Source organism: Anomaloglossus baeobatrachus, chromosome 9 (assembly GCF_048569485.1).
Source record: "Anomaloglossus baeobatrachus isolate aAnoBae1 chromosome 9, aAnoBae1.hap1, whole genome shotgun sequence".
In the NCBI taxonomy this organism is placed as follows: Eukaryota; Metazoa; Chordata; class Amphibia; order Anura; family Aromobatidae; genus Anomaloglossus; species Anomaloglossus baeobatrachus.
This window is the reverse complement of record NC_134361.1, coordinates 125361350-125385274: the sequence shown is the minus strand read 5'-3', so window position 1 is coordinate 125385274 and position 23925 is coordinate 125361350. Positions and strand designations below refer to the sequence as shown.

At 52.4% G+C, this 23925-nt stretch overlaps 1 protein-coding gene across 2 annotated transcripts in view; it reads left to right on the top strand.

The window, feature by feature from the left end:
* The window catches only part of LOC142251311 (relaxin receptor 1-like), a 1991578-nt gene that overhangs the window by 1590519 nt on the left and 377134 nt on the right, over window positions 1–23925 (top strand). For both annotated transcript variants that reach the window (XM_075323995.1, XM_075323994.1), the window contains one exon: window positions 4977–5048. In XM_075323995.1, the coding sequence (XP_075180110.1) occupies window positions 4977–5048 (72 nt within the window). The remainder of the gene's footprint in view (window positions 1–4976; window positions 5049–23925) is intronic.

Genomic DNA, 23925 nt, shown 5'->3' with positions numbered 1-23925 from the left:
AGGAACATCCACAAATAAAGGTAAGAAAAAAAAAGTGGCACAGTGCGCCAAAAGCCTTCTTCCGGTCTAGTGTCCCCTTTTCCTCCTCTGATTTTAAACATCCCCACATCATACAGCATCATAATCAGATCCAAAAGCATAAAATGCTATTAAAAAAGCATTTTTGGAAACATGGCTAGTGGGGGCAGAAAAGGAACCAAAACAAACATTACCGACTTTTGGGTTGAGGAATTGTGTTTGCCTAGCCCGAACGAACAAGCTCAGGCTCGTACCGAATTTGAAATTGGTGAACCTTTAGTGAACAGGTTCGCTCCTCTCTAACCGAGACAATAAAGCGGTTTAACAAGACAAGTTCCACTCAGAACATGCCTCGCCATGGTCGACCAAAGATGATGAGTGCATCTGCTCAGCGTCATATCCAGAGGATGTCTTTTCAAAATAGATGAACGAGTATTGCCAGCATTGCTGCAGAGGTTAAAGGGTGGAGGGGTCACCCTGTCAGTGCTCAGACCATATACTGCACACTGCATTAAATTGGTCTGTATGGCTATTGTCTCAAAAGGAAATCTCTTCTAATGATGATGCACAGGAAAGCACGCAAACAATTTGCTGTAGACAAGCAGACAAAGGACATGGATTACTGGAAACATGTCCTGTGATCTGATAAGTCCAAAATAAACTTATTTTGTTCAGATGGTGTCAAGGGTGTTGAAGAGCAACCAGGTGAAGAGTACAAAGATAAGTGTGTCTTGCATACAGTCAAGGATGGTGGTCGGAGTGTTATGGTTGGGGGCTGCATGTGTGCTGTTTGCTGTGGGGAGCTACAGTTCATTGAGGGAACCATGAATGTCAACATGTACTGTGACATACTGAAGCAGATCATGATCCCCTCCCTTCAGAAACTGCACTGCAGAGCAGTATTCCAACACGATAACGACCCCAAACACACTTCAAAGACCACCAATGCCTTGCAAAAGAAACTGAGGGTAAAGGTCCTGGGCTGTCCAAGCATTTCTCCAGACCTAAACCCTATTGTGCATCTGTAGGGCGTCATCAAACAAAAGGTGGAGAAAAGCAAGGTCTCTAACATTCCCCAGCTCCATGAGGTGGTCCTGGAGGATGGAAGAGGATTGCAGTAGCTCCAGTAAAGCTCTAGTGAACTCCATGCCCAAGAGAGTCAATGCAGTGCTTGAAAATAATGGTGTTGAGTAAAGGGTACTTTACACGCTGCGACATTGCTACCGATATATCGTCGGGGTCACGTCGTTAGTAAAGCACATCCGGCGCCGGTATCGACATCGCAGCGTGTGACACAAATGAGCGACGATCAACGAGCACAAAAACGTGAAAAATCGTTGCTCGTTGACATGTCGTTCATTTCCTTAATATCGCTGCTAACTCCGGTACGATGTTGTTCGTCGTTCCTGCGGCAGCACACATCGCTATGTGTGACACCACAGGAACGACGAACATCTCCTTACCTGCGTCCACCGGCAATGAGGAGGGAAGAAGGTGGGCGGGATGTTACGTCCTGCTCATCTCCGCCCCTCCGCATCTATTGGCCGGCCGCTTAGTGACGCTGCAGTGACATCGCTATGACGCCGAACGCACCTCCCCCTTGAGGGAGGGATTGTTCGCCGGTCACAGCAACGCCGCTGTCAAGGTATGTGCGTGTGACGCTGCCGTAGCGATAATGTTCGCTACGGCAGTGATCACAAAATGTCGCACAAGCGACGGGGCGGGTGCTATCGCTCGCGACATCACTAGCAATCGCTGCGTGTAAAGCCCCCTTTACTTAGAGGACACACCAAATTTACATTGTTATACAAGCTGTACATTGGCTACTTTACATTGTATCAAAGTGTCATATCTTCATTGTTGTCCCATGAAAAGATATAATAAAATATTTTCACAAATATAAGGGGTGTACTCACTTTTGTGAATACTCATACATATCTTGTATATGCATGTACATACATTTACATACATATCTGGTATACACATACATATATATATATACACATACATATCTTGTATACACATATTGTCATGATTTACTCCTGGCTCAGCTGCAGCTGAGCCTTTTTTTTAGTTTCACTTCTGATACAGGTCACGTTAGGGGTTAATCCTTCCGGCATCGTTCCGGAGGTCAGGCTACTTTATTAGGGCACTATTTCTCTGGGACTACGCCAGTGTTATTTCTGGCTCTGCTGTGTTCTGCTCCTGAGTGACCTGTTGTCTGCCCTGCCCCCTCCTGACCTCCATGTTCACCTGACCTGTTGTTAACCTCCTCTGTTCTCTGTTTCCATCTTGTCAGTATCTCTCCCGCTGTCTCCCTCCAGCTCCCTGCTCGTCTGTCTCATTGTTCGTTCATCAGTTTACCTTGATTCCGTTCTTGTCTTCCCATTCTCCCTTGCGTCTGAGTTCTGATTTCCTGGCTACTGACTGTTTGCCTCCCTCTGACTATGTTTAGACTTTGCCCTGTGTTTTTACAAGATCTCATGTTGTGATACGGCTTTCTGACGATTCTACTGCCATCTGGTGGGCTTGACTAGTATTACCTCTGCCAGGGAATTGTCTGCTCATACATTTTCTCCACTCTAATGCCCCCTAGAGGTTTACCAGCTAACTACCTTCTCAGGTAGTTTCAGGAATCCTCTCTGTCCCACATTACTGCGCTGTACTGCTATTGTACATCTTAGAGTACAGCGTAACACCTATACATTTGCTGTAGTACCCGGCATTGCCTGGGATAGTAACTAAGTGTCTCTCTGTCTGTCTCTCACTCTCCCTCTCTGTCTGTCTCCCTCTCTGTCTATCTCCCTCTCTATCTCTATCTGTCTCACTCTCTGTCTGTCTCACTGTCTGTCTCACTCTCTCTCTCTCTCTCTCTCTCTGTGTCTATGTCTCTGTGTATCTCTGTGTTTGTGTCTGTGTCTGTCTCTGTGTATCTCCCGATTTCTCTGTGTGTCTCTGTGTCTTTCTCTGTGTGTCTGTGTCTCTGTATGTGTTTCTCTATCTGTCTCTGTGTGCATCTGTCTCTGTGTGTCTATGTCTCTGTGTCTATGTCTCTGTCTCTGTCTGTCTGCGTGTCTGTGTCTCTGCAACTAATAAATAGGAATAACGTTTGGAACACCATTCTAAGTCCGAACTGGGTGCAAAAACCTAAAAAAACATCACTATGGGGAGATAAGGTATGCACAGTATTTTTTCGTTTGTGAACCCTCCCCAACCACACCTATTGCCAATCCATATCATACGCATAAATAGCCTGGGTCTCAGCTTCCCATACACGGTAAGTTTTATTTACTATTGCATTGATCAATTCAGTAGCTAAATTTCTCTTGATTCATATGTTCATGGCAGTAATGCAGATTCCATTTTTCACATTTTCACTCTTACATATAGCTATTGGATTTTTCAAGTCAGTATTCACACAGCAGTTTCTGCTATTTCATGTATTCCCCTTACATAGTCACTGGTGTGCATACCTTATCTCCCCATAGTGATGTTTTTTTAGGTTTTTGCACCCAGTTCGGACTTAGAATGGTGTTCCAAACGTTATTCCTATTTGTTAGTATTTTTTCGTTTGTGAACCTTCCCCAACCACACCTATTGCCAATCCATATCATACACATAAATAGCCTGGGTCTCAGCTTCCCATACACGGTAAGTTTTTTAACTGCATGAGAGGACACACACAAGCTAGGGACCCCAACGTAGAGAAATACTTTGGCGTAGTGTTGGGGCTCTATTGCATTGATCAATTCAGTAGCTAAATTTCTCTTGATTCATATGTTCATGGCAGTAAAGCATATTCCATTTTTCACATTTTCACTCTTGCATATAGCTATTGGATTTTTCAAGTCAGTATTCACACAGCAGTTTCTGCTATTTCATGTATTCCCCTTACATAGTCACTGGTGTGCATACCTTATCTCCCCATTGTGTCTCTGCAACTGTGTGTGCATGTCTCTGTGTGTATCTGTGTGTCTCTGTCTCTATGTGTTTCTGTCTGTGTGTGTGTCTCTGTGTGTATCTGTCTGTTTTCTGTGTGTCTATCTCTGCGTGTGTGTGTGTGTGTGTGCGCGTCTCTGTATCAGTCTCTGCGTGTCTGTGTGTATGTCTATGTATGTGTCTGTGTGTTTGTCTGTGTCTCTATATCAGTCTCTGTCTCTGTGTTTACCTCTCTGTGTCTCTGTGTTTCTGTCTCTGTGTGTACTGTATGTCTGTCTGTGTGTCTGTCTGTGTGTTTGTGTGTGTGTGTCTCTGTCTGTGTGTGGCTGTCTCTGTGCTTCTGTGTGTGTGTCTGTCTCTGTGTGTCTCTGTCTTTGTGTGTGTGTCTCTGTTTGTCTCTGTTTGTCTCTGTTTGTCTCTGTTTGTCTCTGTGTGTCTATGTTTGTCTATCTCTACTGATATTATATAATCTCACACATACGCTTCTTATACTAAGAATGTCTTTTGTTGCCTATAGAAACCAATCAGAGCTCCTATTAATGACCTGTAGCTCCCAGCTCTATTGACTTTAATGTAAGCAGGTTTTTTGGCGAATAACTGTAAAACACGGGATTAAATGTTCCCCTCAAAACATAGTTATGACATTCCCTGAATCAAGTGAGGTGTCTGTGCAAACATTTGTGATTGTAAATGTGACAGTGAGGATTCCTTTAGCAAACACACACACACACACACACACACACACACACACACACACACACACACACACACACACACACACACACACATATATATATATATATATATATATATATATATATATATATATATATATATATATATAATATATATACACACGCTCAGCTTTATCAGCTTTATATATTAGATTAATACATATACATATCTGGTATATACATACATACATATGCTCCCATCTACCCTGACTGGCTGTGACTTTGTGGCCGTACCGGGAGTTGTGCTTAGCAGGTATTTACTTTTATTATGTTTCTATTTCACAGGAATATTTCCTTCAATCCTCTGAACCACACAGCTCACAATCAGTTTGATCTTTTGACCAATCTTCAGTCCCTGTAAGTACCATGATCTTGTATGACATTGTGGTGATCCATATCAAATGAACAAACCCAGATATATTATGTTCACAGCAATTCCTTGTCTCCATGGCAACCTAATCTTATCTGGAAAAGTAATTTACAGTGTCAGTAATGTCACAATATTGTCTATGTCTCTGGATATATGGGGTATTGAATGACACTGTATAATAAGTGATACTAGAAGGGCAGTGAGCCCCATAGGGGTGAATGGACCCCATGACGATCGGGAGGGTGCAAGGTTAGGAAAGGGTTAATAGGTTTGCATGGGATGGGGGATGTGTGGGAGTACAGGATTGGTAGTAGGGAGCTGTAAGGGGATTGGGGGGGAGCAAGGAAGGGGTGGGGTGTTGGGAGAGTTATAAGAGAGGGGGGTGTGCTGTTTACCTCCCCTTTCGTCGATAGATCTTTGTGTCCCAGGACGTAGTGCTGCTGCTGCTTCCTGCCATGGCTGCCCTTGCTGAACTCCTGGAGATGGTGCGGGGGGCATCCGAGGTCGTGGGAGTGGATGCCCTGAGGCAGCAGCTGGCAGCGGTCTGTGGGGCTGGAGCGGCGCCGCCTGCTGTTCCAGCGCCCGGGCCGTGGCTACGTGCTCGGCGGGCGCGACCGCCGGAGCGCTACTCCCCCAGCTGGAGGGGGAGAATCAGATCAAGGAGCCCCTGCGGGGACCCTCCGGAGCAGCGGCGGAGCCCTCCAACTAACCTAGGGGAGCAGCCGGCCACCGGGAGGAATCCGCGACGGAGATCCCGTGGGTCGGGGGTGGGCGGAGCCTCTGCGAGGCCCACTTCCGGTCCGCGGCCTGCGCAGCACCAGACCGGAGCATGGATGATGGCAGCCCCCAGTGATGTGCCGGCTGGGGGTGGCGCTCGGCGTGCCGGATTGCCAGAGGAGACTCCCTGCAGGCCGCAGGGGAGAGCAACAGGACGGGGGACGGGAGCGGATGTGAGCGGCGAGGTCAGGAGATCGGAGGAGGGGTACGGTGGCCCGCAGGCACAGAGGAGATCGGTAGTCACGGTCCCCCCCGGCGAGGAGCGTGCTGGGGGTGGGTCCCGGCGAGAAGCAAGCTCGGCACGGCCTTCCGGCAGTCGGCAGGGAGGGAGCCCACTGAGGACGACAGGAGAAGGGGCGGCGCAGCAGGATATCACGATCACAGCGGGAAGAGACGGCGGCAGGGCGCCACGGCGGGAGAAAAGGAAGAGGTCAAGCAGGAGTCGCCCGGACGAGCGGGGTGCGGTGACCGTGGGGGTCGACGGCCGCCAGGTGCGGGCTGTCCCCTCGCTGGTCCCCCCTGAGGATTTCGGCAGCGCATCGGACTCCAGCGAGGAAGAAGGAGCAGCGGCAGGTCGGACGGAGCGGCAGCTGGAAGATCGTGGCACGGCTGTTCCGGCGTCGACTCAACGGCAGCCTGGTGAGCAGACAACAGAAATGTTACATGCTGTGGGTAGCGCGGGCGAGGGCGGGGGTTCCGTCGCGGGACGCGTTGCGCTGGGGGCGAGTGCGGTCGGGCAGTCTGGTTTACCGGGTCCAGAGTTTTGGGGGCAGCTTTTGGGGGTGTTGCAGGGGTTGTCTGCGGAACGGGGTAGTCGGACTGGGCCTGGGGCTCCGGTGGGGGCGTGGGTGGGCCCCACGGAAGTGGTGCGGACAGAAGCGCCGGTGCGCGATGTTGCGGCGGGGGACACGACCTCGGCGGCAGGTACGGGACAGGAGGCTGGTGGGGCGGCTTCCGTGGGTGCGAGTAAGGAGGCGGAAAAGGAAAAAGAAAAGGAGGATGAGGTAGTGCGTTTGGATGATAGGGCACGGAGTGAAATTTATGTGTGCTTTGAAGGGCAGTTAGGGGTTCATTTAAAAAAGGAGGTGAGGGAAAAGATTTGGAAGGGGGAGTATGTGGAAATTTTTTCCCTGCTTCCCTTGGAAAAGTTTAATTTGGATAAGGTGAAACCTAGTGATACAAAAAAGGAGAAGGAGGATGAGGAAAAACGGCGGTATAGGTTGATCCCGAGGACGTTTACTAACTGGCTACAGGCCTTTGCTATCTTAGCCAGTGTGATCGGGGAAAAGGAGCCGGAGCATTGTTCCGCCCTATTTGGATATATGGACGCGATAGGGGAAGCGTATAGAGTATACGGCGGTTTGGGGTGGTTGAGATATGATGAGCAGTTCCGGCAGCGGAAGGCTCTGCGGCCGGGAGTCCAGTGGGGCCACAAGGATATTTCTTTGTGGATGCGGTTAATGACGGCGCCGGCTCAGCCCTTTCGAGGGGGTGCCGGGAGTCCGGGTGCGAGTGGCGGGTCCTCGGCTGGACAGAAAAAGGGAGCTTGTTGGCAGTATAACGAGGGACAGTGTAAGTTCGGGGCCTCTTGTCGGTTCAGACACGAGTGTTCCGGATGTGGAGGGTCCCACCCTCTGGCCAGGTGCTTCAAGAAAGGCAAAGGAAAGGCGGGGGAGGGGTCTGGAAAAAGGGAGGACGCCAGTGAGGGTAGAGGCGATGCTTCCCTATTTAAGTAGATACCCGGATGTGCGGGCGGCGGAGTTGTTGGAACGTGGTTTTACAGAGGGCTTTCGGATTCCGTTTGAATCTGAGGCGCCGGTGTTTCGCCCGGGAAACTTGCGGTCCGCAAAAGAACATCCGGCGGTGGTGAAGGAAAAGCTGCAGAAGGAGGTGGAGTTGGGGAGGATGGCGGGCCCATTTCAGGACCCGCCATTCTCTAATTTACGGATTTCCCCCCTTGGGGTGGTACCTAAGAAGGAGCCGAACAAATTTCGGCTCATTCATCATTTATCTTATCCGGCGGGATTGTCGGTGAATGATGGGATATCACCGGAATTGTCGGCGGTATGTTATGTATCGTTCGATAGGGCCTTGGAGCTAGTAAGGGTAGCGGGGCGGGGGGCCCTGATGGCAAAGGCGGATGTGGAAGCAGCTTTTCGTTTACTCCCGGTGCATCCAGAGAGCTTTCATCTCTTAGGGTGTATGTGGGATGGTGAATACTATGTGGATCGTTGCCTGCCGATGGGCTGTTCCATTTCGTGTGCTTATTTTGAGGCATTCAGTACGTTTGTGGAATGGGTAGTCAAGGAGGTGGCAGGAGTCCATTCGGTGATTCACTATTTGGATGACTTCTTTTGCGTGGGTCCGGCGGGCTCTTCGGTTTGCTCCTTGTTGTTGTTTACGTTAGAGCGGATCGCGCGGAGCCTGGGTATTCCGTTGGCAAAAGACAAAACAGAAGGGCCGGTGACGGTATTATGTTTCTTAGGTATCGAAATTGATACACTGGCAATGGAATGCCGGTTGCCGGAGGGAAAGCTGTTGGATTTGAAGGCGTCGGTGCGGTTCTTGTCTCAGGCCAAGAAGGTGCGGTTGCGGGAGTTGCAGTCAGTGCTCGGAAAATTGAATTTCGCTTGTCGCATTATGCCGATGGGGCGGATATTTAATAGGAGACTGGCGAGCGCAACCGCAGGGGTAAAAGCTCCAAATCACTTTGTCAGAGTGACAAAAATGATGAAAGGAGATTTGTTGGGGTGGGAGGAGTTCTTGGACCGGTACAACGGTCGGACCCTTTGGATGAGCGAGGCTGTGTCCAATAGCCAGCTGGAATTGTACACGGATGCGGCTGGGGCGACAGGTTTTGGAGCAATTTTTCAAACGCGCTGGTGTGTGGGAAAGTGGCCGCGGCGGTGGGTGGAAGCAGGTTTGGTGAGGAATTTGGCGCTGTTGGAATTGTTTCCCATTATTGTGGCGGTGGAGTTGTGGGGCCCTGTTTTTGCTGGAAGAAGGGTTTGCATGCATTGTGACAACATGGCGGTGGTGCATTCCATCAACGCACTGTCGGCAAAATCCCCGCCGGTTGTGGGGTATTTAAGGCATCTAGTGTTGCGTTGTTTGGAGTTAAACATTTGCGTGGTGGCTCGGCATGTGCCTGGGATTCGCAACGAGGTGGCTGATGCGCTATCACGGTTTCAGTTTTGCAGGTTCAGGAAGCTGGTGCCGGAAGCGGACGCGGAGGGGGAACCTTGCCCGAACTGGCTGTGGGACCTGGCATCGGTGTAGCTTTTGAGGGAATTCGGAGATCGGTGTCTGAGGCTACTTGGTGCCGATATCAGGCGGTGTGGCTGGAATGGGCAGAGTTGGAAAGTAGGGAGTTCATGGAGTCGGGTTACCAGGGTCGAGTGTTGGGGGTACTGATGTTAATAAGTGGGGATTTTTCGGAAGGCAGGTCTGTTTCGGTGATTGGTTGCAAGTTGGCGGCGTTGGCCTTTTTGTTCCAGATGCAAGGGGTTCGGGACGCGACTAAGGATTTTCTGGTGCGACAGGCGATGAAGGGTTTTCGAAAAGGGGCTCAGTCGCGTGACTGTAGGCGGCCGGTGTCATTGCCATTGTTGGTGCGTTTGGTGGGGTGTTTAGGGGAGTTGTGTTCGTCTCCTTATGAGCGGGTGTTGTTCTCGGTAGCTTTTGTACTGGCGTTTTTTGGGGCCTTTCGTATTGGCGAATTGGTCAGCCCGACTAAGCAAGCGATGGGTGGTTTGCTGTTGGGTGATGTGATGCTGGGGGAGGATAGAGTGGAATGTCGGCTTCGTTTTTCTAAGACGGATCAGAGGGGCCGGGGGCGCTTAGTAGTGTTGTACGCTTTACCGGGGCACCAGTTGTGCCCAGTGTTACATGTGTCAGAGTTTTTAAAGGTGCGCGGCGGTTACCCTGGTGTTTTTCTTAGACATACGGACGGATTGGCTTTGTCGCGGTATCAATTCAATGCGGTGCTGAAGATGGCTCTAGCAAGGGTGGGGGAGGAGCCACGTGAGTACGGGTCTCACTCCTTCCGGATTGGGGCGGCAACGGAGGCCGCCAGGTGGGGTTTGAGTGAGGATTGTATCCGGCGGATTGGGAGGTGGGAGTCTTCCAGGTTCCGTTTGTACATTAGGCCTCACTTGGTCAGGTGATGGTCAGGGGTGGGGGATTCAAGGTTGGTGTTAGATGCCGGTTTGTGGGCAATTTCTTGTGCTGTTGCTGTTTTTATTCGTGGTCTTTGTATTTTATAGGTCCATGCCTTGTGTGGATCCTCGGGCACTCCTATGTGTATTGGGGAGCGTTACGGGCGGATGTGCGGCGTGACGGTCGGCAGCTCGGAGTGTCGGTGTCGGAAGCTCGAGTAAAGTGGCTCGGAATTCGGGGCATGACCTGGGGTAGGGTGTGCCCTGAGGTGGCTTATTATAGCCGTATGGATCGTGTCCCTGATGTGTTAATTTTGCATGTGGGAGGGAACGATTTGGGAGTAAGGTCGGCGAGGGAATTGAAAAGGGATATAAAGCTGGACCTGTTACATTTGTGGAGGGCGTTCCCGGGCATAGTTATCGTTTGGTCGGACATTATAGCTCGGACGCAGTGGCGTTTTGGGAGGTCGGTGGACCGTATTAATAGGGCTCGGAGCAAGCTGAACCGGGCTATTGGCAGGTTTGTGGCGAGAAATGGTGGGGTGGTGGTGCGGCATAGAGAATTGGAGGAGTCCACGGAGCAGTATCTAAGGAGAGATGGGGTTCACCTGACTGATGTGGGTCTGGATTTATGGATGTTGGGTTTGAGGGATGGCCTAGAGCAAGCACTGGGGGTGTGGGGGGCCCGGGCCAAGTAAGGGTGTCACTTGGCCGGCCTGTGGCGGGGTGATAGGTCCGTCTGAGAGGTTGGGAGTACCGACAGTCGGCTTGTTGGTACGAAGTCGCTCAAGGGGAGTGGCTTCGGAGTGGATGGGAACTTGTGGGCGGAGGTCCCGCAGGTTCTGGGTAGGGGTAATTAACGATGGAACGTTGTTACCCCTCACCTCGGGCCGGGTGGTCACGGCCGAGGTGGTCCTCTGGGCCGGTTTGGAGGTTACGGCCGGGGGGTTAGGAATGATGGTTTGCCTCTCGGATGGATCTATCGGTGTTTCTGGTTATACGGGTATATATGTATAAGGTTAAGTTTAACAATTGAGTGGCATGTTGGGCCACAAGTTTGGTATACATATATACGGTAAAATAAAACTGTGGCCATTCCTGCAATAAAGTCGTGGTTCTCGTCTTCATTTAGGTAGATATGGTACGGGGGGTGTGTTTTACAGGATAACCTGCTTATCCCTTATAGATGCGTCATGACTGTGAAGATTTCTGTCCTCGCCTTTGCTCATAGTTTCCTCTGTATATCAGCTATAACATGGACAATTGTACATTAGATTGGAAATGTGCACTGAGAAGCTGAAACTTTAGTGTTCGGATTGTCACGTTCTCAAAATATGACTGGTGACTTGCCTTATACTGTATGTTTTGTTATTGGTGACAGCACTTGTTCCTACAATTATTGGACTTAATTTTTATAAAATATTAATGACATTAGATGACCACACTACAACTTTTTATATAATTACTACAAATAGGCCCGATGCATCGCATCGGGAGTGCAGTGAAATGATCATCTGTCTATGCTTAGTGGTGCTGACAGGAGTAGTGATGAGTGGGGCTGGGGGCATACAGATCTGGTGGGGAGGGCTAGGGGCATACAGATCTGGTGAGGGGGACTGGGGGCATACAGTTCTGGTGGGAGGTGGGCTGGGGGCATACAGTTCTGGTGGGTGGCATACAGATCTGGTGGGGGGGCTGGGGGCATACAGATCTGGTGGCGGGGCTTGGGGCATACAGATCTGGTGGGGGGGCTGATGGCATACAGATCTGGAAGGGGGGCTGGGGGCATACAGTTCTGGTGAGTGGAGGGCTGGTGCGGCTGGAGGCATGCAGATCTGGGGGGGGCTGGGGGCATACAAATCTGGTGGGGAGGCTGGGGGCATACAGTTCTGGTGGGAGGTGGGCTGGGGGCATACTTATCTGTTGGGTGGCATACAGATCTAGTGAGGGGGTTGGGGGCATACAGATCTTGTGGGGGGGCTGGAGGCATACAGTTCTGGTGGCGGGGCTGGGGGCATACAGATTTGGTGGGGAGGGGCTGGGGGCATACAGATTTGGTGGGGAACTGGGGGACTACAGATCTGGTGGGGGGGCTGGGGGCATACAGATCTGGTGGGGGGGCTGGGGGCATACAGATTTGGTGGAAGGGGGCTGGGGGCATACAGATTTGGTGGAAGGGGGCTGGGGGCATACAGATCTGGTGGGGAGGGACTGGGGGCATAATGATCTGGTGGGGGGCTGGGGGCATACAGTTCTGGTGGGGGGGCTGGGGGCATACAGATCTGGTGGGGCGGGACTGGGGGTATACAGAACTGGTGGGGGGGCTGGGGTCATAATGATCTGGTGGGGGGCTGGGGGCATACAGTTCTGGTGGGGGGGGGCTGGAGGCATACAGATCTGGTGGGGGGGGCTGGGGGCATACAGATCTGGTGGGGGGGCTGGGGGCATACAGCTATGGTGGAGGGGGGGTGGCAGCATACAGATCTGGTTGGGGGGTGCTGGGGGCATACAGATCTGGTGGGGGGATTGGGGGGCATAAAGATCTGGTGGGGGGCTGGGGGCATACAGATCTGGTGGGGGGCTGGGGACATACAGATCTGGTGGGGGGGCTAGAGGCATATGTGACGCCATGGATCCCCAGGGGTCACAGGTCACTACACACACCACATACACCCCCACCCCAGTAAGGTACCATCAGTCAACAAAGACCTGATTGCCTCCCTCAGAGTCAGACAGGCATGCCAGGTGGGCGGAGTCAGGCAGACAGACACGCCCCCGAAGAGTCTGCTGGCCTGAGGCAGGAGACACAAGCAGATTAAGTTTGGAGAGAGGAGTGAGAGGAGTACAGTTCTGCGTGGGGCCTGGGTTGGAGCCTAGGTAGTGGCCGCCTGCAGGAGACCGGGAATACGACCGGTGGAACCGTAAGGGACCGGGACAGGGTAGTGGCCCGCTGCAACCGAACCGGGGAGCCAACTGGATACTGGAGCACCAGGCAGGGTACTCAGACCCCGAACTAGGCTATAAGCCACCACCATAGTCAAATCAACTGATTGCGGTTTGGACCTCAGGGATTCATTCCCAGCTAAGTCTCGATTGAAGGCAACAGCCCAACCTGTCTGGATAGGTGACACCGCCAGAGGCCAGAGATCCAAAGGGCCAGCGTCTGCGGGCAAACGGGCTCCTACGACACTTACACGCCGGGGAGCAGACTACCAGTGCCCAGGCACAGGAGTCAAGATTCACATACAGGTGCAGGAGAAAGGCGGACATTACCAACCTAACTGGAAGAGCTGCAGCTGGCTACGGGCCCCGTTCATCACCCCGTTTGGTTTACCAGCGCCTCCAGTGTCTTGTATCAGAGTGAGTACACCAGTGCCCTCAGGCACCGCACCGCACCGCAACACTGTGCCCTGCACCCCGGCCCTCGCCAACCGGGCCCCAGGACCAACACCCCCTACCAACGGAGGGGGCAATACCTAGCTGCGCCACTACACCGCTCCCAGGAGTCCCTGTACCTTCTCCGCAGTGGTGGTGTCCACAATCACCACAACCCGTGGGTGGTGTCACGAACTATCACCCCAAAACCAAATACCCGCATCCCCCGCGCATAGCGCCAACCCCCCTTGCAGAGCGACGTGACCCCCAGGTCCATGAGAGGCTCGAGCCACCACCCGTAGAACGCGAGCACGGATCTGAGCGGCTCAGCGGCCGCAGCCGAGGCCGCGGGTCGGTACACATACATATCTGGTTGGGGGGCTGGAAGCATACAGTTCTTGGGGGGCTAGGGGCATATAGATCTGGTGGGGGGCTGGGGGTATACAGATCTGGTGGGGGGCTGGGGGCATACAGATCTGGTGGGGGGGCTAGGGGCAAACATATCTGGTGGGGGGGCTGGAGTTATACAAATCTGGTGGGGGGCTGGAGGCATACAGATCTGGTGGGGGGGGCCGGAGGCATACCGATTTGGTGGGGGGGGACTGGAGGCATACAGATCTGGTGCGGGGGCTGGGGGCATACAGATCTGGGGGGGCTGGGGGCATACAGATCTGGTGGGGGGCTGGGGTCATAGAGATCTGCTGGGGGGCTGGGCCATAGAGATCTGCTGGGGGGGCTGGAGGCATACAGTTCTGGTGGTGGGGGCTAGGAGCATACAGTTCTGGTGGTGGGGGCTGGGGGCATACAGATCTGGCGGGGGGGAGGGGGGCCATACAGATCTGGAGGGGGGGTTGATGTCCCCTCTTATGCCGTGTCTCATCTGTCCTCCGTGCCCGCGGAGCCTCCAGCTGCAGCACACAGACTCCTCCGTGATAGCGTCCAGTGTACGGAGCGGCCGCTGCAGGTTGATGTCATGGCTTTACTGCAATTGAATGCTTTACGGTGCCACAAAGCGTTTGTGACGCCCAGGAGACCGGGGTACCCAGCACCGGATCGGGGGTCTATTTCTTGAGGGGATGTCATGGGTGGCTCGACCCGGGCTGTGGTCTCAGGTGATGCGCAGTGCAGTGGGGGGTATTTACAGGGGATAAATAAAAGTTTATAAGAGTTTTTCGTGACGCCACCCGGAATAAATGTGGCTATTTATGGCCACCGCTGCCAGTAGCTGGCCGGCGATGATGATGTGGTGCAGCTGAGGTGGAAAGCCCTTTCCGGGTAGGGCTGTGGGTCCCAGGCAGGTGAGGTAAAAGTCAATGGTGGTTATAGATAATGGTATTGTGAGGAGACTTTAGGGGCGCAGACACTTACTTGATCAGCAATAGGTTTTTTCAGCTTCGATGGTCCCAATCCTGGATAGGTGGCTACTACCCAAATGAGAGACTGAGGCACAGGTGACGTTTAACCGGTTTACTTCAACAAAAAACTGCATAACAACAAGTCCCGTCACCGGAGTCTGTATAAGGAGGACTAAGTTACTCTGCCCTGCCAGGTCCTTGGCCTCCTTCTTTGCGCTGTCTGTGTGTGGCCCTGCTGCTGTTTGTGAACTGGCTGCCGGCCCAAACTGTCCCTCCCGGGTCCTTCCTAATTCAACAGGCAACTTGAGTCCTTTTCCTCTGCTTACCACCTCCGGGAATACCGCTCAACTCTCTGGATGTTGCTGTGTCTGACCCTGGTGAAGCTTGAATCGCCTTCACTTTTCCTGGTTGCTGTATTGTGTGAAACTAATGCAGCCACGGATCCGGTGTCCGTATCTGCGCCTTTTCAGTGGTAGATATTAATGGCTACCCAGTTCCTAAAATGTTCCTCTTCTCTGTCTCCTCCTCCTCAGACCGATGGCTTGGGCCTGGAAATTGTCAGTCTCTCCTAAGGACCTCAGAGCAATTTCTCTGTAACTACTCCTCTGAGCGTCCCGGCTCCAACAGAAAAACTAAACTGTCAATTTTACCTCAGATCAGAATATATCTAGGGGAGTCTCTTGAGCTCCCCCTTCTGGCCAGAGGTGGTAGTGTAGTGTCTGCTCTAGTGCTTGTGTTGAGTAACTAATGATGGTTTTACTGTGGCTAATACCCCTAGGGGTGCCACACATTCAACTGCTGTAAAGGGCTAACAGCAGAAGTGGTGGCGGAGCCCTGGACAGTTGAGTATACAGCAGTGTGTGTGTCTGTTTTCAGCGTATACATGCGTGTCTGCTATGTGTGTCTGCTATGTGTGTCTGCTATGTGTGTCTGCTATGTGTGTTTGCGTGCGTGGGTGCAGTGAGGACCTGGAAGCCGGAGCATCGTTCGAACTGCGGCTGCGCAACTGACAGTGGTGCGGTGCATGTGTTGCGGGCGGAGGGGACGCGCTCGCCATGCTCGGGTCCGGGGCTTCTGTTGCTGCTGCTCGGTGGCTCGAGGGGTGGGCCGGACCCGGGGACTCGAGCAGCGCTCCTCACCCGTGAGTGAAAAGGGATGGTTTGTTTAGGGAGAGAGTTCGTGACGCCACCCACGTGACGTGGTGATGATGGCATCACCGCTGCTGGTGACGGGGATCCCGGGAGAGATGGTATTGAGTGTGGAGACACGGGGCTCAGTGGGTGCTCTCGTCCACTAAAACCCGCCGCCTTTAGAAAGACAGCGTGGCTCAGGCTCATCCCAACTGAACGCCGGCCTCCTTAACCGTGGGCGTTAAACTACTCAGACAACACAGGGTGAGGGAACCACAATAATTAGACTTTATTGGATCCCCAAACAATTAACGGCACATAACACATAACCAGCAAAACACACAAATGTAACAGGCAACAAAGTCTCACCCTTCCGCTGGCTCACCAGGGATTTAGAATGTCCTTGCCTCAGAGGTTCCAGGGCCGCTCACTCCAATCCAGCAGCACCCCGCTTTTGGCGGGCACCCACCGAGAAAGGAATAGCGCCAGATTTAGGAAGCTGGCTGAGGTCTGCAAAGCCTGTTCCAGGTGACTGAACTGTCCCAACCTGAGTGTCCTCCTTAGGTAGTCCTGTATGATGTTACAATCCTGGCAGCCGGAGTCGAAATCCCTAGGCTGTGGATATGGTCTCCAACTGGAACCGGAGTCCCTAGATTGAAGCCATAAGATATCCTGATCCTCTAGTCAGCTCCAAAGAGCTTAGACTGGCTCCATCAGCATCCATCAACCTTCATCAACCCTGGTGGCTTAAAGAAGTCCCTTTTATAGCCATAACCTTCCCTTAGGATACATTGCGTCCTCATCGATTGGTTGGACAAGATTGCTTCTCCCATTGGATGAATTTCAAGCTGCATGGATAATGTTCATTTAAATGATGTGCATAGAAAGACTCAGTATATCTACATGGAGTCGGCAAGTCACCAACTAGACAATGGCTACTAAGGTAATTACATTATCAATACACAACTACAATACAATGATTACTGGAAAAGTCTGGAGAGCAATAGCTAAGCAAATATGACTTAGCACACATAAGAACAATAGTCTGGCTGAATGTTAAGAAATTTTAACCCATGAGAGTCCATGTCGTCACATTCCTCCCCCTTCTTAATATTAACCAGACATGATAGGCTTCCGATTATCCTTCTCCTCTTGTCGGGAAAGCCCATCCGCATTTCCATGGTTCTTGCCCTGTTTATGGGAGATGGAAAAATTGTAAGATTGTAATGCCAGACTCCACCTGAGCAAGCGTCCGTTGTCCCCGGCAGTGCGATTTAGCCAACTCAATGGATTGTGGTCAGTGAGGACTGTAAACTCATTGCCATAGAGGTAGGGCTGCAATTTTTTTAGGGCCCAGACTATGGCCGAGCATTCTTTTTCTATAGTGGCATAAGCCCTCTCTCGGTCCAACAGCTTCCGGGAGAGGTACGCTATCGGATGTTCCTCACCGTTGTCCCCCACTTGGCTAAGTACAGCTCCTAGTCCTGTGTCCGATGCGTCTGTTTGGACAATGAATCTGCGACGGAAGTCAGGAGCAGTCAAGACTGGGCTTTGGGCTAGCCGGTCTTTCAATTGGAGGAACACAGTTTCACATTCTGGGGTCCAGATAAGGTTACGGGCATATCTTTTGGTTGTGAGGTCAGTGAGCGGTTTTGCTATGGTACTGTAATTGGGGATAAACTTTCGATAGTAGTTTGCGGTTCCTAGAAACGCACGGACCTGTTTTTGATTGACCGGGCGTGGCCACTGGATAATGGCTTCTACTTTTGCAGGTTCGGACGAATGCACCCACTTCCCACCCGATGTCCCAGGTATAGCACTTCGGCCATCCCCATTTGGCATTTGTCAGGTCAGATGGTGAGCTGGGCTTTGGCTACCCTCTGCAGCACCTGGGACACATGCTGAAGATGCTCTTCCCAAGTGTCACTGAAGATAGCGATGTCATCCAAATAGGCCTGGGCATACCCCTGACATCCCTCTAGTAAATGGTCTACCATCCTCTGGAAGGTGGCTGGGCCGTTTTTCATCCCAAAAGGCATGCTGGTAAACTCAAAGAGGCCAAAAGGGGTTATGAAGGCCGATTTCTCTTGAGCGTCTTTTGTGAGTGGGATCTGCCAGTATCCCTTGCTCAAATCGAGGGTAGATATAAACCGAGACCCCCCTAACCTATCTAGTAGTTCATCCACCCGGGGTATGGGGTAAGCATCTGTAATTGTGACCTCATTGAGCCGTCTATAGTCCACACAGAAACGAGTACTCTTGTCCTTTTTTGGCACAACACCACACTGGCAGCCCATGGGCTATGGGAGGGGACTATGACTCCCATATTTAACATGTCATCCACCTCGGCCTTCATCATTGCCAACACAGGAGGGGTCACCCGGTAGGCGGGTTGTCTTAGTGGGGTGGCTGCCCCTGTATTGACATGATGCTGGACCAGGGGGGTTCTACCAGGCTGACTTGTGAACAGTGTTTCATATGTTTCGAGTAGGTCTGATATCTGTCGCTTCTGTGATGGACAAAGCTGCTCCCCTAGTGATACATCTTTTACCCCATTTCCCTTTTGGAGTCCACTAATAGGTCTGAGATCTGGTCCAACTCTGGATCATCTAACTCTGGACAGCAAACTGCTAAATTGGTGACTTCTCGTTCCCCATAAGCTTTTAGCCTGTTGATGTGGTAGGTACGCTCACGAACACCTGCTCGATCCAGGGCCACGGTGTAGTCAGTATTGCCACATTTCTTGGTAATGGTGAATAGACCCGCCCACATGGCTTGCAGCTTGTTTTTCCGCACCGGTACTAGTACTAGGACCTTCTGTCCACAGGCAAATTCTCAGGGCCGGGCAGTGCGGTCGTAACATCGTTTTTGCCTTTCCTGAGCCACTTCTAAATTCCCATGGGCTAACGCCATGAGGTGCCTCATCCCTTCCCTAAACTTTTGAACATAGTCCAGTATGGGAACCTCTTCTGTGGGGAAGGTGCCCTCCCAACTCTCTCGTACCAGCTCTAGGGGCCCTCGTACTTTTCGGCCGTACAGCAATTCAAAGGGAGAGAACCCAGTGGAGTCCTGCGGCACCTCCCGGTAAGCAAAAAGGAGCTGCTGCAAGTTTTTCTCCCAGTCTCCCCCCTTGGACTCCACATATCGGCTAATGAGCTGTTTGAGCGTTTTGTTGAAGCGCTCACACAATCCATTTGTTTCAGGATGGTAGGGGGTTGTGCGCATGGGGCGGACTCCATGTTTTTCCCACAGGGTATGAATCAGTTCACTTTGGAACTGTGCCCCCTGGTCAGTCAATACTTCCTGTGGAAACTCTACCCGGCTAAAGATGTCCAGTAGAGCCTGAGCCACGTGCTCTGCATCTATGGAGGTTAAGGCAATGGCTTCTGGGTAACGGGTGGCAAAGTCTACCAGGGTGAGGATGAATCTTTTTCCACTGCGGCTGGGGATGGCTAAGGGGCCTACTATATCAATGGCAACTCTCTGGAACGGTTCTCCTATCAAGGGCATGAGTTGAAGTGGGGCACGGCATGGGGCTCCCCCCATACGCTGACACACTGGGCAAGAGGCTCTGTATTTTTGCACTTCTTGAGTGACCCTTGGCCAGAAAAAACTACGCAGCAGGCGGGCCCGAGTCTTTTTGGTCCCCATGTGCCCAGCCGCAGGAACATCATGAGCTAAACGCAATAGTTGGGGTCGGTATTGCTGGGGTACCACAAGCTGATGTACACGGGTCCAGGGTTTTTCTGGGCAGGATGCGGGCTTCTCCCGATGTAAGAGGCCTTTTTCCCATCTATATACCTCCCCCTGATTTCCTCCCCCAGGTTGGGCGGCCGCACTACGGATAAGCTCTAGGGTGGGGTCTGACAGTTGAGCTTCCCTGAACTCCTTACAATCTATCTCCCCCCAATCAATGGCCACAGTTGGGTCTGATGTACTCACATTTGTTGGCTCTGATGAGGAGGCTGAAGATTGAGGAGTTGGGTTCTCCTCTGATGGGCTGGAAGAAAGACCTGCACCAGGATGGTGTTTGGCTTGGCTGTGGGTGATGGCGGTGACAAACTGGCTGGATAGTCCTTGTCCTAGGTCATTTCCCAAAATTACAGGGGTGGGGAGGCCGTCCATGAGCCCCACTTCAACCTCTCCTTGGTCAGTTCCCCAGTCCAACTGCACTCGTGCCAGAGGGATGTTCGAGCGCTGGCCCCCAGCAAGGGTGATGGTCACTTGGCGGCCAGGTAAATGATGTTCTGTGGGAACAATATCTGGGCTGACCAGGGTGATGGAAGATCCCGAGTCTCGAAGTCCCTGAGCCTGTATATCACCGACCTTGACCGTCTGGATGTGGGGATGGAGGTTAGCTGGTGTACGGTGTCCGGCCTGCCGTAGGGTGTGGACTGAATAAACCACTTCCTCAGCTATTGGTGTTTCTCGGGAGTAGCATTCCTCAGGTCTCGTTGGTTCATCTCGGCATATGTTGACTGGTAGACTGGCTCCAGGCATGGGGCTCCGGTTTTGTAGACACTCTTTGGCCATGTGTCCAAGGCACCCACACGTATAACAGCGCCGTGGGTTAGACAAGTCACCCACCCTGTTGGTAAACCTTTTGTCTTGTTGGGGCTTCTGTGGGGTAATGAGTTAGTCCAGTACGTGAGTCTGGGGGTCGCTTGGATCCATGGTTGAGGGACCTCCTCAGATCGGTGGGCCTATTGGGCCTCCAGCTGGGTCGGTTGGCTGTAAATTCGTCAGCCAATCGCGCTGCTTGCTCTGGGGTGTCGGGCTTCCTGTCAGCTACCCAGTCTCGGATTTCCGGGTCCATCTGCTCCAGCACCTGTTCAAGCACTATCACATCCCGGAGGGCAGCAACGGAGTGGGCAGCCCGACCATCGAGCCAGCGATTACAGTGTCGTCGGAGTTGACTGCCAAATTCGGCGTACGAGACACCCTGGCGAGACATAGTCCGGAACTTAGTGCGATGTCTCTCGGGTGGTATGGTAAAAAGGGCCAACAAAGTGTCCTTAATAATTCCGTAGTCCAAGCAGTCCTGAGGCCCAAGTGATCGGACAGCCTCCTGGGCCCGGACCGGCAAGCTTGTCCACAGGTATTTGGACCACTCATCTGTGGGCACCTGGTGCATACGCATTAGCATCGCAAGTGTTCATCTATCTCAGTGCTGGAATCATTAAACACTGGCACATCCCTGTAGCGAAGATGACTTCCTTGGTGGTGGTCTATCCTGGAGGTAGGTGCTGATGGTGAGTAAATTGGAAATCCAAACACAAATTGCAGAACACCAGGCCTCTCTTCCCTTGAAGCTTCAGGCCCCAATGCAGTAAACAATTCCTTGACTCGGTCTGCTTGGGTTTGGTTTGTTTCCAGACTGTCACTGGATCTAGGATGAGATACAGGGTTTACCTCCTCTGATACCACAACGGCAGTGTCCTCATCATCCTCTGCATCATTCTGGGCATCCCAACAGACTAATTTCTGGATCAAGTCTGACCGAGTCTCAGCGTTCCAGTAGTCAATCTTTCGCATCTGGCACAGATCCTGTAGCATCCATTTACTGCAGCGGTCGTAACTCCTATCTTGTCCTTGTCCCATGGATGAGCTGGTGGGGTTGGACATGGCAGCGTCCGAAACCTGAATGCCTCCCCTATGGCCTGCTGGGTATGCTTATGTGCCTCCCTGGTTGTTGAGCCATGGACGGTGTCCACGAACACCAGTCCGCTGCAGCTCCCCTGGGTAAACCAGGCTGAGTAGTATCCCACTGCTGACACCAATTGTGGAGACATGGGGCTCAGTGGGTGCTCTCGTCCACTAAAACCCGCCGCCTTTAGAAAGAGAGCGTGGCTCAGGGCTCATCTCACCTGAACGCCGGCCTCTTTAACCGTGGGCGTAACACTACTCAGACAACACAGGGTAAGGGAACCACAATAATTAGACTTTATTGGATCCCCAAACAATTAACGGCCCATAACACATAACCAGCAAAACACAGAAATGTAACAGGCAACAAAGTCTCACCCTTCCGCTGGCTCACCAGGGATTTAGAATGTCCTTGCCTCAGAGGTTCCAGGGCCGCTCACTCCAATCCAGCAGCACCCCGCTTTTGGCGGGCACCCACCGAGAAAGGAATAGCGCCAGATTTAGGAAGCTGGCTAAGGTCTGCAAAGTCTGTTCCAGGTGACTGAACTGTCCCAACCTGAGTGTCCTCCTTAGGTAGTCCTGTATGATGTTACAATCCTGGCAGCCGGATTCGAAATCCCTAGGCTGTGGATATGGTCTCCAACCGGAACCGGAGTCCCTAGATTGAAGCCATAAGATATCCTGATCCTCTAGTCAGCTCCAAAGAGCTTAGACTGGATCCATCAGCATCCATCAACCTTCATCAACCCTGGTGGCTTAAAGAAGTCCCTTTTATAGCCATAACCTTCCCTTAGGATACACTGCGTCCTCATCGATTGGTGGACAAGATTGCTTCTCCCATTGGATGAATTTCAAGCTGCATGGATAATGTTCATTTAAATGATGTGCATAGAAAGACTCAGTATATCTACATGGAGTCGGCAAGTCACCGACTAGACAATGGCTACTGAGGTAATTACATTATCAATACACAACTACAATACAATGATTACTGGAAAAGTCTGGAGCACAATAGCTAAGCAAACATGACTTAGCACACATAAGAACAATAGTCTGGCTGAATGTTAAGAAATTTTAACCCATGAGAGTCCATGTCGTCACAGGGAGCAGCTAGGATATTGTCCCCTCCGTGGGTAGGGGTTGGTGATCCCGGGGCCCGGTGGTGTAACGGGGAGGCTGGATGGCTGGGGTGCAGGGTTGCAGGGGCAGTGCGGCGCGGTGCCGGATGGCACTGGTGTACTCACTCAGACAATCAATGACAGAGTCTCTGGTAAACCAAACGGCCGGATGGATGTGTCCCGCAGCCAGCTGCAGTGTTGTTGTGCTCTCCCCGGATGGCTGATGGTGGCTGTCTTTCCCTGCACCTGTTAGAATGTTCTGACTCCTGTGGTTGCCCACCGGTAGTCCGCTCCCCGGCGTATAGGTGCCGTAGGAGCCCGTTTTGCCCGCAGGCGCAGGCCCTTGGATCTCTAGCCTATGGCGGTGGCTGTATATCCTCACGGTGTGGACTGTTTCCTTTTGTCGGGTCTTGGTTGTTGGAAACCCCTGGGTTCCTGTCACACCCGGATTTGACTGTTGTCGGCGGCTCCAAGCCTGGTCGGGGTCCGATGGCCCTGCCTATGTGCTTAGCTTCACTCCGCTCCACGGGTCTGTACCGGCGGGCCACCGCCCGACCTCGGTCCTACGGCTCTGCAGAGTTCCGCTAACTCCTGCAGATGGCCACCACCATCTACCAACCTTGCTGTCAGTGCCTGGGCTCCTACCCAGGCACACGCAGACGTTTTACTCCTCTCACTTTCACCCCCTGAACTCAACTGACTGCTTTTCCCGCCTCCAGACCTGTGAACTCCTTGGTGGGTGGGGCCAACCGCCTGGCTCAGCCCCACCTGGTGTGGACATCAGACCCTGGAGGGAGGCAACAAGGGTTTTTGTCTGACTGGTGTAACTGTCTAGGGGAGGGGTGTGTATGTTGTCATGTCTGTGACTACCTGGCTAGTCCAGGGCGTCACACTCCCCCTTGGTAAAATGCAGACCGTCCGCGGGCTGCCTGTCCATCACCGGTTTTATTTTTCTGTAAAAGATAAATTAACATGTAAACATTCAACATAAGAATACTTGTAGTTCTTCCCTTATGGGAGGCTTGGCACTTTAACGTTTCAAACATATAAAACATTTTTATTACTGACGGACGGGTTCATGGTCATCCGCTCCCCCACCCAAGCAACCTAATCCTTGATGCTGCCCCTAAGAAACTGGCAGCACCCCTCTTCCCCAGTCCTGGTCCAGGTTACCTGAGCGGGAACGGGTACGGTATCTCGCACCCGGCTGTCACTTCAGCGGACCCCACGTCCTGGGGGACCCCTGACCCCCGGAGGATGGCCACCGGTCCTGGTGGTGGCCGGACCCCAGCCTACTTTGCTGCGG